At 32.8% G+C, this 13,376-nt stretch overlaps 1 protein-coding gene and 1 long non-coding RNA gene across 2 annotated transcripts; both read right to left on the reverse strand.

Annotated features, from left to right (window-relative positions):
- Positions 1-1,967: 1,967 nt before the first annotated feature.
- LOC139873162 (uncharacterized) lies at positions 1,968-4,686 on the reverse strand. Its single transcript, XR_011767280.1, has 6 exons — positions 4,581-4,686; positions 3,475-3,852; positions 3,200-3,301; positions 2,847-2,994; positions 2,534-2,608; positions 1,968-2,272 (listed from the first exon to the last, which is right to left on the reverse strand). It is a non-coding gene; the product is annotated as an uncharacterized lncRNA (long non-coding RNA).
- A 754-nt stretch (positions 4,687-5,440) lies between these two features.
- On the reverse strand, positions 5,441-12,151 carry LOC139873529 (subtilisin-like protease SBT5.3). Its single transcript, XM_071861454.1, has 11 exons — positions 11,558-12,151; positions 11,377-11,486; positions 11,133-11,230; positions 10,884-11,048; positions 9,882-9,990; positions 9,049-9,583; positions 8,417-8,514; positions 8,094-8,339; positions 7,046-7,160; positions 6,732-6,945; positions 5,441-6,029 (listed from the first exon to the last, which is right to left on the reverse strand). The coding sequence occupies exons 1-11, from the start codon at positions 11,648-11,650 to the stop codon at positions 5,494-5,496; spliced, it is 2,319 nt and encodes a 772-aa protein (XP_071717555.1). The 5' UTR covers positions 11,651-12,151; the 3' UTR covers positions 5,441-5,493.
- Positions 12,152-13,376: the final 1,225 nt, after the last annotated feature.

Here is a 13,376-nt window from a genome sequence, read left to right on the forward strand (position 1 = left end):
TGTAGTTGAATTTTATGTTTGTATCAGATCTGTATCAGAACTTTTGTAGCATCTGTGTTATATTTTTTTATCGAGTTTAATGAAATTATCTCAATCATTATTAGTATTCAGTTTCGAAATGTGTTGTATTTATTTTAGTAATTTATCTATTTAAAGACCTCACATGCTCACCTACTTACCTCATATACACATACATTTCACTTTCCTCAAGATCCTTTCTCTACCAAATAGTTTCTGGTCGGATGATGACTGTGTACTGCAAATGTGGCAAACATGTTGTTATCAAAACCTCATGGACGGTTGATAATCCTGGTCAAAGATTTTACGGTTGCCCCGATTTTCCGATCCACTATAACACAATTTCTTTAAACTTGTGTTCGGTATATAAAATGATTAACATATTCGGTTTTTCAAAGAGGTCTCGTCGATGCAGCTGGATTGACTGGTACGATGAAGAACTCATATGTGAATGGGCAGCAACAATTTTATTAGCACAACGGAAGAAAAATGAGATTCTCCAACAAAAACTAATTATTTGAGAATTTTCTGTCAAGATTGTTAAAGCAACAACAAAAAACATGAAATTGCTTTAATTAGCAGTTGACTAGCATTTATCTTGCTTTATGTTTATGTGTAAAATAAATGACAAGATAATATTATGCTAAATTTCATTAACGATAACAAATACATTTCAAATGTTAGGTTGAAACACATTCTAAAACAAAAATATTACACATACTAACAATTAAATATAGATACTTAAAATGTGTGTGCCCTTGCCAGACTGTAAGATTCACCATTAGTGGTGCAGTTAATATCACGTCGTATGTTGGTAAGCAACATTCGGTAATGTAATGGATCCTTCTCGGAGTCCACTGCCTCTTGCATTCTACTAGCAATGATGTATCCGACGTTAAATTGGATACCATTAATTATTCAAAACATCATTATGGCCTTTTATGCAAGCACATAATCAAAACTGCCTTTTGGTTCACGACACAATATGTTGCTACGTATAATGTAATATATATATTTTATGACATTTTTACGAAGGTGAAACCCAAAGACAATGATCTTAAATACAATCTAGTTCAAAACGAGATTTCGTAATTGTGCGAACAACTTCCCCCATGCTGACTTCAGTAATAGTATTGGAGTGAAGTTTCTTGCCTAGGTCTGTTAGGCCTAAGGCATCGTTGAAGTTTTCCAACATCAATACATATGATATCGTACGCCATCAATCTTGAAACGTATTGTATTATCAGTACGTCTAAATTCAAAATAGCTATAGAAATCACGAACATGATCCAGATAAACCATATCATTGTCTGTAATAAAAGTTTCTAGCCGCATATCTTCAAACATTTGAAACTCTTGCTCATCATACTACATGACCTTATCAAAATCATCAGCATGACAACACTCGGCCATACTTATTTGCCTTGTATCAGACATCTCATTTACGAAAAAATAATAATTCACAGAAAGGTGATATAAATGAAAGAAAAAATAATTCACAAAATGATTTTGTAATAAAGTTGAACCAGGAAATATGTATTTATATAGAAACTAGTTTAATGACCCGTGAAAACACGGGTTTGTTTAAAAAAAAAATAATGATTAAATGACTGGTATGAAGAAGAAAACATTATCTTGAAAAAAACTCTCTTTAAAAAATGTACTCACAATTAAATTAATGGTGTTCTCTATATTATAATTTTAAAATGTGTATATAGTTTACACATTTTAATGATAAGAATTTACAAATTTAACACATATAATTGATCATACGACCCTATACACGCGTCCATCTTGATCTTTACTGTACACGAATCATCTAATGATCCATCTATTATCTATTTTTTTTTTAGAAAAGCAAGCAAAACTTTATTAATATATAACAATGATGATACAAATAGTATGCAGGCATGCATACCCACTTTATTACACATAATAACTCGACCCAAATTGACTACTCAAATTTCAACACAAGAGGACTATCCAAAGTACTTAACTAATACTAACTAATAGCCGGGGCATTAAAACTCGGGTTGTAGAGGAGGTAACCCAACCTTGAAAACACCCTTACTGATCACAATAAGTACATGGGTTTAAAAGTCAAGATTACCTACATACCCACTTTATACTATAATCTATTTTTTCGTTATGTTTTCCATACACTCAAAATTGCATACCACAACCTCTTGAAACGAACATACACCTGCACCTCTATTCTTCATTTGATATGTGACCCATTTTGACACCAATCAATCTGAAAATACATATGTTATAAGTTGGTCAAAAAAATACATATGAACGAAAATATAACACGGAAGGATAGCACGTGTTTTTTAAACCCAAATCAATATAGTGAGCACACTAAATGGGTATGGCTTCACTATAATGATCAACTTGTGTCGACATTTTTGGAAATCTTCACTTGACCCATCACTAATAATATAGATTTTGAACTTTTAAAATGGAATTTGAACAACAAATTAATTTGATTTGAACATTAGATATAGAAATATACCTTTGTTGTCTTTGATCCCCAAAATCAAGTTGTATGGTCCATGCGTCAGACTCAAAAGTTGTATTAGACCCTTCTCTATTATAATACAAAAACAGTTATAAACTTAATGAATGTTTTTTGCATATAAGAAATAACCTACAAGTATCTCTTAATAGAAGATGATAGTTCAAAAGGTACAAAAATTAGCCCGCACGAACATCATTCATTAAGTCGTACCTCCATATCTAAAACATTGCCTTAAGCAATCGTGAAAAAACAAATATAAATCACTATTCGTTCTGTTAATCTCAATCATATGGTGGAACATACATACCTACACAAATAACTCTCAAACTCGTTGACATTTTCTTCACTGTCAAATAATTAATGTTAAAATTTCGTTGTAATATCATAGGGTTGTAACAACCGCTTCTGCTGCAGAAGCTAACCAACCAGGCAACCACAACAGAGATGCGAGCAACCTAACACAAGTAAGAGATTAATGAGTACCTAAATAGCATAAACATGAGTGGTGTACTCCGTATTAAGTAATTCTACTAACGATTCCACATTTTCACACAAAAAAAGTCAATAATCTACGACTCAACAGACAACCCATCAAAGAAAAAACAAAATGTGAAATTTAAGTATCATACCCATTAATCAAAAGATTGAAATTAAACTAACCTTGTCATAAATGGAATAAATTTTATCAATATCATCCTCATGTTGTCTCTCCAATAATCACATCGTTCTCCAAATTGAATTTGAACATATACCTATATGCAACTAAAACAAAAGCAAACAAAGAAAAATCATGCTTGAAAGTATCTTTGTTAATTTTTAATTATTATATGTATGCAACTAAAGCATGTAGGCCCAATGTATTAAAAGCAAAACAAACACATCAAGTGGCAGAATACTTCACAGATTGCTGCATAGTTAACAGAATCTGTACTCACAGCTTTGTGTATATGCATATCAGATCTTCAGCATCAACACCATCCAATTATATAAAATTTGGAAATACTTCTTAATTGTTCCACATACAAAACACACATTAATAATTAACTTATTACATCGATCAGAAAAATCAATGGCTAAACCCTAACATATTCAAGTATTAGCTTAATCTAAAACCAAAACCCAAGATTCAATTACATACGTAAGACAGTCAGTAAATTACATATTTATATGGAAAAAAAAAGATACATATAGGATTGACAAAGTAAATGATAAACAGAGAGTCACTTGTTCAATTACATATCTATAATCATTTTTCTCCATTCTTTCTGCATCTACCTACTGGCAAGATGGATCACCCATTTCATTTGTTGGATCTAGATGAAAAACTCCATGATAAGCACATACATTTAACTCAACTCGTGATTTCAACAATCTATTCTTTCAAAATGTATGAAGTCAATAACATATTACATACTGACAAAATATAAAAGCTACTTGTTATTGATATAACATGGAACACATTGTGTGCATAAAGAAAACTTCAAAAATCGCAATCAAAGAATGAGTGAATATTATACATAATGAGAAAGAGATGACAATGATGGTAATCAATTTAAATTCAAATTCTTGCAGCAACCTTGATCTTAACATCCAAAGTAATTAAAAATAGGGAGCACTAATGAACATCAGCAGAACAATTTCTTCTAAGAGGAAGAAAATCTTTTCAATCAACACATGTATGAATATGAAATGTGGAAAACCTAATGTAATTAAACATTTAAACATAAGCTATAAAAGAACACATACACAAAAAAAAAAAAAATAAAAAAAAAAAAAAAAAAAACTTTAATTTCTTAGTGTAGAAGCTCAATCGATTCTTTGATTAAAACATGATCGACTTGTTTATCAAACATGAGAAAATGTCACTGTACAAATCAAAGTCAAGTAACTAACTACAAAAACAGTAGATTTTTACAATAAACTAATAAAGTTATCCTCAAATCAGAAATTGTAACATTAAATTAACAAAATCATTCCATCAGGTTAAGAACATATAAGGCTAAAACATGAAGAAAAAAAAATTGCAAATCAAGATGCTTACATGCATTTTTCTTCAGTTTCTTCTTCATACCATTAGGTTAAAAACGAATCAGATTTTCAGTTTAGATCTGCTAATCAGATAGGTAAAAACATGAAAGTAGGAGAAACAGATGAAATGTGAAGAAACCCAACCTTTATAAAATCACCTTCGAGTGCATCATCAATAAATTTATTGGAGAATCTTTTGATGGTGATGAAAGAAAAGCAGATGAAGAATTTAAAAGGAGAAGGGTTTTTCTAGATGATGATTTTTTGGGATTCAATCGTTTGGATGGAGATTTGGTATGCTTTTCGTCAATAGGGTTTTTTTTAAGGCCGTAATACAATACAAATACAATATAATCAGTATAATTTTTTTTTAATTTTAATTATTTGATTAAATTATATGTAATGGCGTCATCACGGTGCTCTAAGATTTTTTCAATTATTTATTAATTTTTTTTAGGCTTAGAAATTGCTTAATTATGACATCATCATTTTAGAATTTTAATAGAAACTATAGATTTAGGGTTTGCTGAAATCGACTTTGGAAAAGCCGGGTTCAAACATTAAAGGACAGAAAACCGACACTGAGAAAGTCGGTTTAGCCATGTACATGATATTTAAGATTACGTACAACACATGGAAGCCACGTTGGCTAAACCGAGTTTTAATATCCTTTGGCGAAAAAAATCGGCCTTGAAAATACCGGTTATACTGGATATGTAAAAAAGATAATGTAGCATTACTACAAATTTGGCCAAAAGTTTCATCGAACGTGTAAGGTGTCCAGCAAATAGTGTGACAGAATTGACAAAATGGATAGATATACCATGTAGTAAAATTGATAAAATAAATTTCATTAATTTCAATTTCAATAATAATAATAACAATCAAAATTATTATTTTAGTTAAATGATTTCACCACCCCCAAATCATATGGTTTTAACAGTAATGGGACTCCTCACAAAATGTTCTCCATCTGACCATTTCAGTTGTCCAAAAACATAGTCCTTTACTCCCTTGCCCTTGGACTTCAAAATGACCTTAAATGTTTTTTCTTCTCCAATCTTTTTAAACTTCAAGCTCTTAGGTTGAACCTTAACCAAAATCCCTGCCGGCTTAAAGACTTGAGCCGTATAAGTGGCTGGTGAACCCACGTTCTTAACGGTTCTAGTCACTGTGATTGAACCATTAAGATTGGGTACAGTAATTGATGGATAGTTGAAGTTTGTGAGACTAATGTTTTGAGTTGGACAAGTATAAGGTGTTTCTGAAAACTTCACAATTTGAGATTTGGTGTAGCCAAGTGCACACATCAAGTCAAGGTAATCGGTGGTGGTCAGATCATAAACCAGACCAGGGTCCATGGCTCTGTTTGGCTGCACATGTCCTGCTCCGTAACTAAATGGTGTCGCTTTAATGTGTGATGCATTTGTCATTGGTTTTACCTCATTGTCACGTGTTCTTGCTGCATGGTTAACCAAAACAATGAAAAAATTAGTGTGTAAAAATTATTACACTGCTCAGACATGAGTTTATGCAGTAATAATGATGACTGTTGTAAAAGTCGGCTTAATTTTGCAACACGTCGGTTTGGGGACTAGCCAGAGGCGATCCTACCTTACGTTGACCGGGTCCCGCGACACCACTAGTTTGAATTTTTTTTATAAAGTATCACTCAAATTGTATAGGACATCACTAAATTTAACAATAAGATACCGTATGTTATTAAAATTTATCATTTAAGGAGATAAATGGTTTTAAAAAAATTACAAAGTACCATCAAATTGTATAGGACCCCCTTTAAGTTTTGATCCTAGAATCGCCACAATGACTAGCCCCTAACTCGCCTAAAAAAGTCGGGTCAAAGTCGGGCTGAGTCGGGGCTGAGTAGGTCAAAGTCAAAGTTAGGTCAAAAATTTTATATTTTAAAAAATTAGATTTTGTTCCATATTTTAAAAAACTTTATATGTTTCAAGTTTAATATACTTACTTATGTGTAAAATATATATGTTTGATTTATTCATTACTAAAGGTCAACGTTGGTCAAGCCCGACTCGTCCCCGTCTCAACCGACTCATCACCGACTGGCAACCTTGATAAGATATAGAGTGTGGTACATCAGAGTAAGACAAGAAATTAAATTTCTTTTAGAGTTAGGTAAACTCACCAGTGGTCATGATAGCCGATCTAATCGCAGAGGGGCTCCAATCGGGATGTAGCGTTTTAAGGAGCCCAACGATACCGGAAACATGCGGGCATGACATAGAAGTTCCAGACACACAATTATATTGAACTCTACGTGTATCAAAATCTTGATTTGTTGGTCCTTCAAATTCAGTGTAAGCAGCTATTATACTCACACCCGGTGCAGTAATATCAGGCTGAAGAAGATAGTTAAGAAATAACATTAATATTATCAATACATAATACAACATCATCGGCAAGTTATTGCAATACAAATAATAAAGATCGTAATATAACCTTGAGAAACTCTGGGGTGATGGTGTTAGGTCCCTTGGATGAAAAAGCTGCCATGAATGGAGCTGGCTTTGCATCCAGTTGAGTAAACGGATGCGTAATGGAAGCCATTGGAGACCTGTTGCGCCCCACAAAGGTTAGATGGTCAGTTGTACAAGAAAAACTAGATAACTTGGGTTCCTTAGCATAACAATACAACGATTACACGATAGGAGTCACAAGACTAAATTTATAGAGGTTGAAAAATGGGTGGGTTGGGTAGAGGATCAAATGGGTTCAGTTCAAAATGGTTAATTTTGCCAATTTGGTACATATTTTTATAGGTGGGTTGGGACAGATTAAAGTAAGTGCGAAAATATTTGATGCGTTATCATTGAACTTCATGTGATTTTCGACATGTTCAATCTATTTGACCCGTTTTCTTTTCAGCTATTTATCTAATATCTAATTTAAGCCATTTGTCCTGTAAAAAATTAGGCATACCCGACTCGACCTATTCAAAGGTAAAAGGACGTAAGCGCTATATCCAAGGTTGAAAAAGACGTGTCACGGAGACGAGTCAGTCAGGACCTTGAAAGGTCGAGTAGGTCGATACGGGGTCGAGACGGACGTTGACTTTATAACAAAAATATATTAAATATAAATATTTCAAACATAAATATTTTTAAAATAAATAATTTACAAATAAGATGATGTGGTGTTGGTTTTTATAATATATTGGTATTTTATAATGTTTTCTATAATTATAGTGTATTTACTAATTTATCTTAAAGCAATTTATGTAAGTCAATGTTCTTCCAAGGTAATTTTCAAATGGGCTTAAGATTTTCTTTTATACTAGAACAAGGTTCGACAAAAAGTCTACTTTTGACTGCGTTGACAGACTTTTCCCGACTTTGACCTGACTTTTTAGCGTTGACCGACTAATTAAACGTTTTTAGGCGAATCGAATGGGCTAGTCACCAAACCCATGCAACCACCGTTTGCAACATGGCTATATCTGACGTTATCTAATGGAGAGGTTTCATAAGAGTGTGGATGTGTAAATTACTTTGTCGAATTGAGATAACGGAAGAGAGCTAGACCGTCACTATAAGTGATATGCGTAGCAGGTAAGACATGAGGATCTGCAAGAATCTCATTCCCGGAAGCATCGTTATTGGCTAGAACCATTCCCCAGGCCCCCGCCAAAGCAGCTTGTTGGCCTTTGTCAACTCTAGCGTTATCTCCCCGAAGACATACCAAGATTTTCCCTTTTGCTTTTTCGGGATCCAATGATCCAGCCTTACAAAGCTGCCTGCAAAAAGAAACACGAAAACCGAAAGTTCAGGTGCTAAGTTTAGCATCATGTGCTTGATAACTTGTATTCCTTACGCGTCTTTGGCATCCGCATTAGTCGCTTTGACGTCAACGGAGCTTATGATTGGAAATAACTTGTTTTTGGGCAAATGTTTAGCAGAAAGACTTTCGCCCTGAAATTCAGATTTTATAAAACTAATCAGGCATAATAGTTGGTATACCTCATCCCATCTTGATAAAGGTTGAAAAAGGCACGAGACGGAGACGAGTCGGTCAGGACCTTGAAAGGTCAAGACCGGGTTGATATGGACGTTGAGCAAAGTCGACTTACAAACATTAATATATCAAATTTAGATATTTCAAACATAAATATTTTAGAAAATAAATGATTTGAAAATGAGATGAAGTGTTAATTTAAATAATATATACTGTAAATTTTTTATAAGATTTCCTATAATTATTGTGTATTTATTAATTTATCTTTAAGGATACTATGTAAGTCGGTGTTTTTCCAAGGTAATTTTTAAATGGGTTTGAGATTTACGTTTACAGTAGAACAAAGCCAGACAGAAAGTCGACTTTTAACCGACTTTGACCCGAACTTTTAGCGTTGACCGACAAATTAGATGTTTTTGGACGAAACAGGATGGTCTAGTCACCAAACCGCCGTTTGCAACCATGATCTTAAAGTTGTATAAATATCTGACCTTGAAGCGCATTTTATTGCCTAGAACAGCATAACTAGGGAACTGACGGTCCATGGTACTTGCTCCAACTGTGATTTGCCATGCAGCAACGTTAGACACCGTGCCATCCGCAGGTCCCGAATTACCCGCGGAGCATACGACAACTATGCCATGTTTGACCGCATGAAACGAGCCAATAGCAACACTATCATTAAAAAACGGAACAGCGTCCCCACCAAGAGATACAGATAACACATCTACACCATCATGAATGGCCATATCGAATGCTGCTAATATATCTGCATCGAAACACTCGTTTCCGTTTACAGGTGGAAAGCAAACTTTATAAGCAACGAGTCTGGCGTTTGGTGATCCGCCTTTCGCTGTACCGTTTCCATACCCGAATACACTGGCGTCGGGTACAAAGTTACCTCCGGCTGTAGATAACGTGTGGGACCCATGGCCTTCATGATCGCGAGGCGATTCAAATGTGGAGTTTAGGGTTCCTACAATAGAAGCATAACCTTTGTTGAAGTATCTTGCTCCTATCAGCTTCCTTCAGATATAAAAACAAAGTATGAATAGTCATATAAGAATAACATACCGTATAAAAGTGGAAAAGTGGGTACCTTTTGAGAGGTTAACCATTGAGAGAAAAAATATATATCAATATATGACAGCCTTAGGGCTGTCGTTAAAGTGCAAAAAACACTTGTACCTTTTGATAACCACCGTGTAAAAGTTAACATTAGCCACTTTGTACAACACATTAATGCTTCTTAACGACAGCCCTAAGGGCTGTCGTTAGAAAAATCTTAAATACATATGCGCAAAATCTGTAGTAGGAACCTGACCGATTACAGTGGAAGCTAGTATCCACACCATTTTGACAGACTCCTTTCCACTTTGACGGAATCGGTCCCATTCCTTCATCACTAAAGCTCTTTGACTCAGGCCAAACTCCTGATAAAAAAAAATTTAAATTAGTTAATGTAATGATTAATGATTTCCTATATAAGAGAGTTTAATGTGATCAAATAGAAGAGAATGAGCATTATGTATTTTGTTGAACTTTGATAATGACCGACTGTAGTGTAGTGCTTTGTTAATTTGTGTAGCATTGACTTTTATGATATATTAATCAGCTAAGTGCTTGAAATATAATGATTAATGATTTCTCATATAAGAATGACAATATTTAACACTTAAAAGTAAATAAAAAAGTGATATATCTAAACAAATATAAAAAAATCTGACTCTGCAAGCTTTTGAAGCTGAAACCAATTTAGATGCCAGTGCACAAACCATGTGCCCATGAATCATGATAGTGGCCAAAAGATAAGAATTTGGCATTATAAAAGACCGATTTCTATGATGATGTAAATCAAATGTATTCACTATTTTAAATTACTTATTGCTTAGTGATCCCAAAAGAATAATCAATTGCCATTGCCAACTTATGAAAAAGGTGCCCACTTCAATCACTCAAACGAATAATGCATATAAAATTTCAAAAGTTAAGTTCTTTGCAGGATAATGTACAACTAAGCCATTTCGTAACCAAAGAACGTGATCGAAAAGTCAACGATTCCAAATGAAAGAAGTTAAAAAGCAACTTTCTTGGAAAAATATAAGTAACAGCAAGTTGTCTATAGTTAGTAAATCCATAACACAAGCTTCAACAAAAATGTTGGAGATTTAGTCTGCAATAATCAATTAAACGAATAAAAATTATAGGTACAAGAGACTAAAACTTATGTTGCAATAATCGATACCCTTAACGAACTATGCTCTGGACCAATTAATATTACATAAATATTATCATAAACTACATGAAAATCAGATTATAAGCTGACCTGTGTCAAGGTTTCCTATAATTGTGTTTTCACCAAATCTTGCCTTTTTCCAGATCGAACCCGAAGGAATTACACCATTATCTTCAAGTCCCAAAAAATCCCATGATCTAGTTGTATGCAATTTTCTACCTTTATTCAAGAACACTGAAACTACCTTTGGATGCTCTGCATTATATATATATTCACAATATTCAAAGCATATCAAATAAGTAAAACAACAGTTATATCATTATAATAAGATCTACTTACTGGCTATCAGGGTAGCCTCATGAGCTTCAAGTATGGCAGCAAAACCATTAATATGCCTTGTGTATGAGTAAAAGATAGCATCTTTCGCCTTATCTTTACTGCAAATTCAAGTATATTGACCACAAAAAGGAAACCCATTATCGAATCAATAAGCTTTAAAACAAAACAAAACAAAAAAATAAAAATAAAAGGAAAGATAATGACGATGAATAAGCACACGTGAGCGAATAGCCAAATATTTTACCTTCCTAAACAAGAACCAAGAAACTCATAATGACTGTCTCTTACTTGATTTAAATCAGTAGATGAAACTTCAAAACTATGTGAATGAGCCCCCAGGTACACAACATATGACTAAAAAAAAAAGATAAAAATTTAGTATAATTTGAAATTCAGAAACACAACCAGTAATAATTGATGCTTACACTTTTAGCAGCACATGTGGGTCTATGAAATAGTGCAGAATAAAGAAGAAATGAGAGAACAAGATAAAGAAGTGTATCACTATTTGCTCTCATTGTTCTCTCCTTCTTTATTAGTGCTTGACCCCCCTCTTCTGCTACACTCTTTCACAGGATAAATTATGAGCACATGAACATCCCATTTGCTCAAATTATGTTTCTATATAAAGACATGCATTCACTAGTGTTGTGGTACAGCTTCAGTGGACTAAAAAAAGGCAATGTGAAGTTTATAGTATATACTTATTACCTATTTAAAAAAATTTGTTAAAAGAAACAGCCTGGCGTGATTAGTCGTAAACAATGTTCCACTTACGCCCACATGATCCGTTTCGCCTTAAGAATGTTTTAGATGAAAATAAAGGGATATAGCCTTTTAGTTCTCGACACGATGAATGCTGTGCTTACCCCAAATGAGCCTCTAATAAAGCTAACTTTTTAAAACTCTAATAGGTCATTTGTATTTAGTTATCATTATTTAATGCCCACATGATCAACATCAAAGGCCATGTTGTATTGTTGTGTGTCAAAAGGTATCTTGCTTTGATGAGAATTATTAATATTAATATCAATCAATTAATATAAAATGTACTACCATGTTGGTCAAAAACTCTACTCACAGTGACTATACATTCAATTCAATTTGACACTGTATTATAAGCATTGTACATTATTTTAGTACTAGTTTTGCATAACAGACACTAAAACCAACGTAAGATGAGCACATAATTTAAATGGGGGATATAAAACAACTTCATATTTCTTGATTTGGGTGAGGTCTGGATTAACTGCATATAAACACAAAAGTTACATTCAGTCAGGCATTTTAACAAACAGTTGGTGTGCATATACAAAGAATGTAAATAAATGTGCATATATAAAATGACAAAAGTGAAAGAAAGAAAACAAGTGGTGGTCCAAATGAGCATTATTATGAGTGGCGCAATTTTGAAGACTTAAAGGTTCACAATTGAAGCAAGTTTTCATCCTGTTGTTGTTGCTTAGTACAAGATGACGTAGCAATTGGTGGTTCTAAATTCTAATCCATATCTTAAAAAAAATTTGCTAAAAATCAGTAACTGCCAAGTCTAATTAAATTGATGGGCAAATAAAAACAACTAGTGAAATGACCCGTGGAATCACTGGTATGTTTAAACGAAACAGTTTAATAATATGTTTTAGGTATTAAGTGAATGTAAATGCTAAAGTTATTTAGTTTAATGACCCGTGAAACCACAGAGTCCGACTAAGAAACTCGTCAACTGAAAATTTCATCAAACACCTAAAATGCATATTAAACAATACACATTCAATCATAAGAGATAAAGATAATATTGGTTGTTATTTTATTTTAAAAGTGTAAATTAAAATATAAATTTAGAATTTGTTTCTTTCTGCGTAGCTTTTATATACATTCTCGTACTCAATTCAAAATAATTAATTAAACTAATTCAAAATTATTTATTTTTAATAATTAAAATAATTATTAATAAGATTTAATAATAATAATAATAATTAATAAGATTTAATTTTAATTCGAAATTATTTAGATTAATGACATCACTCACCTTGCTTAAATTTTTTTTTTTTTTTTTTTTTCTTAACAAAGGAATTAGGTTAATAATGACATCATCATTTTAACAATATAATAGAAACTATAGATAGATAGATGTTGGAAGATTATAAAAATTGAAAATTGTGATGATAAGATATGTAATATTGAAAAATTGTGCCCTATTTCCAAATTAGGGTTCAAACTACACCCATAATGTAATTTTGAAAG

The sequence above is a fragment of the Rutidosis leptorrhynchoides genome, chromosome 10 (genome assembly GCF_046630445.1).
Source record: "Rutidosis leptorrhynchoides isolate AG116_Rl617_1_P2 chromosome 10, CSIRO_AGI_Rlap_v1, whole genome shotgun sequence".
NCBI classification, from domain to species: domain Eukaryota; kingdom Viridiplantae; phylum Streptophyta; class Magnoliopsida; order Asterales; family Asteraceae; genus Rutidosis; species Rutidosis leptorrhynchoides.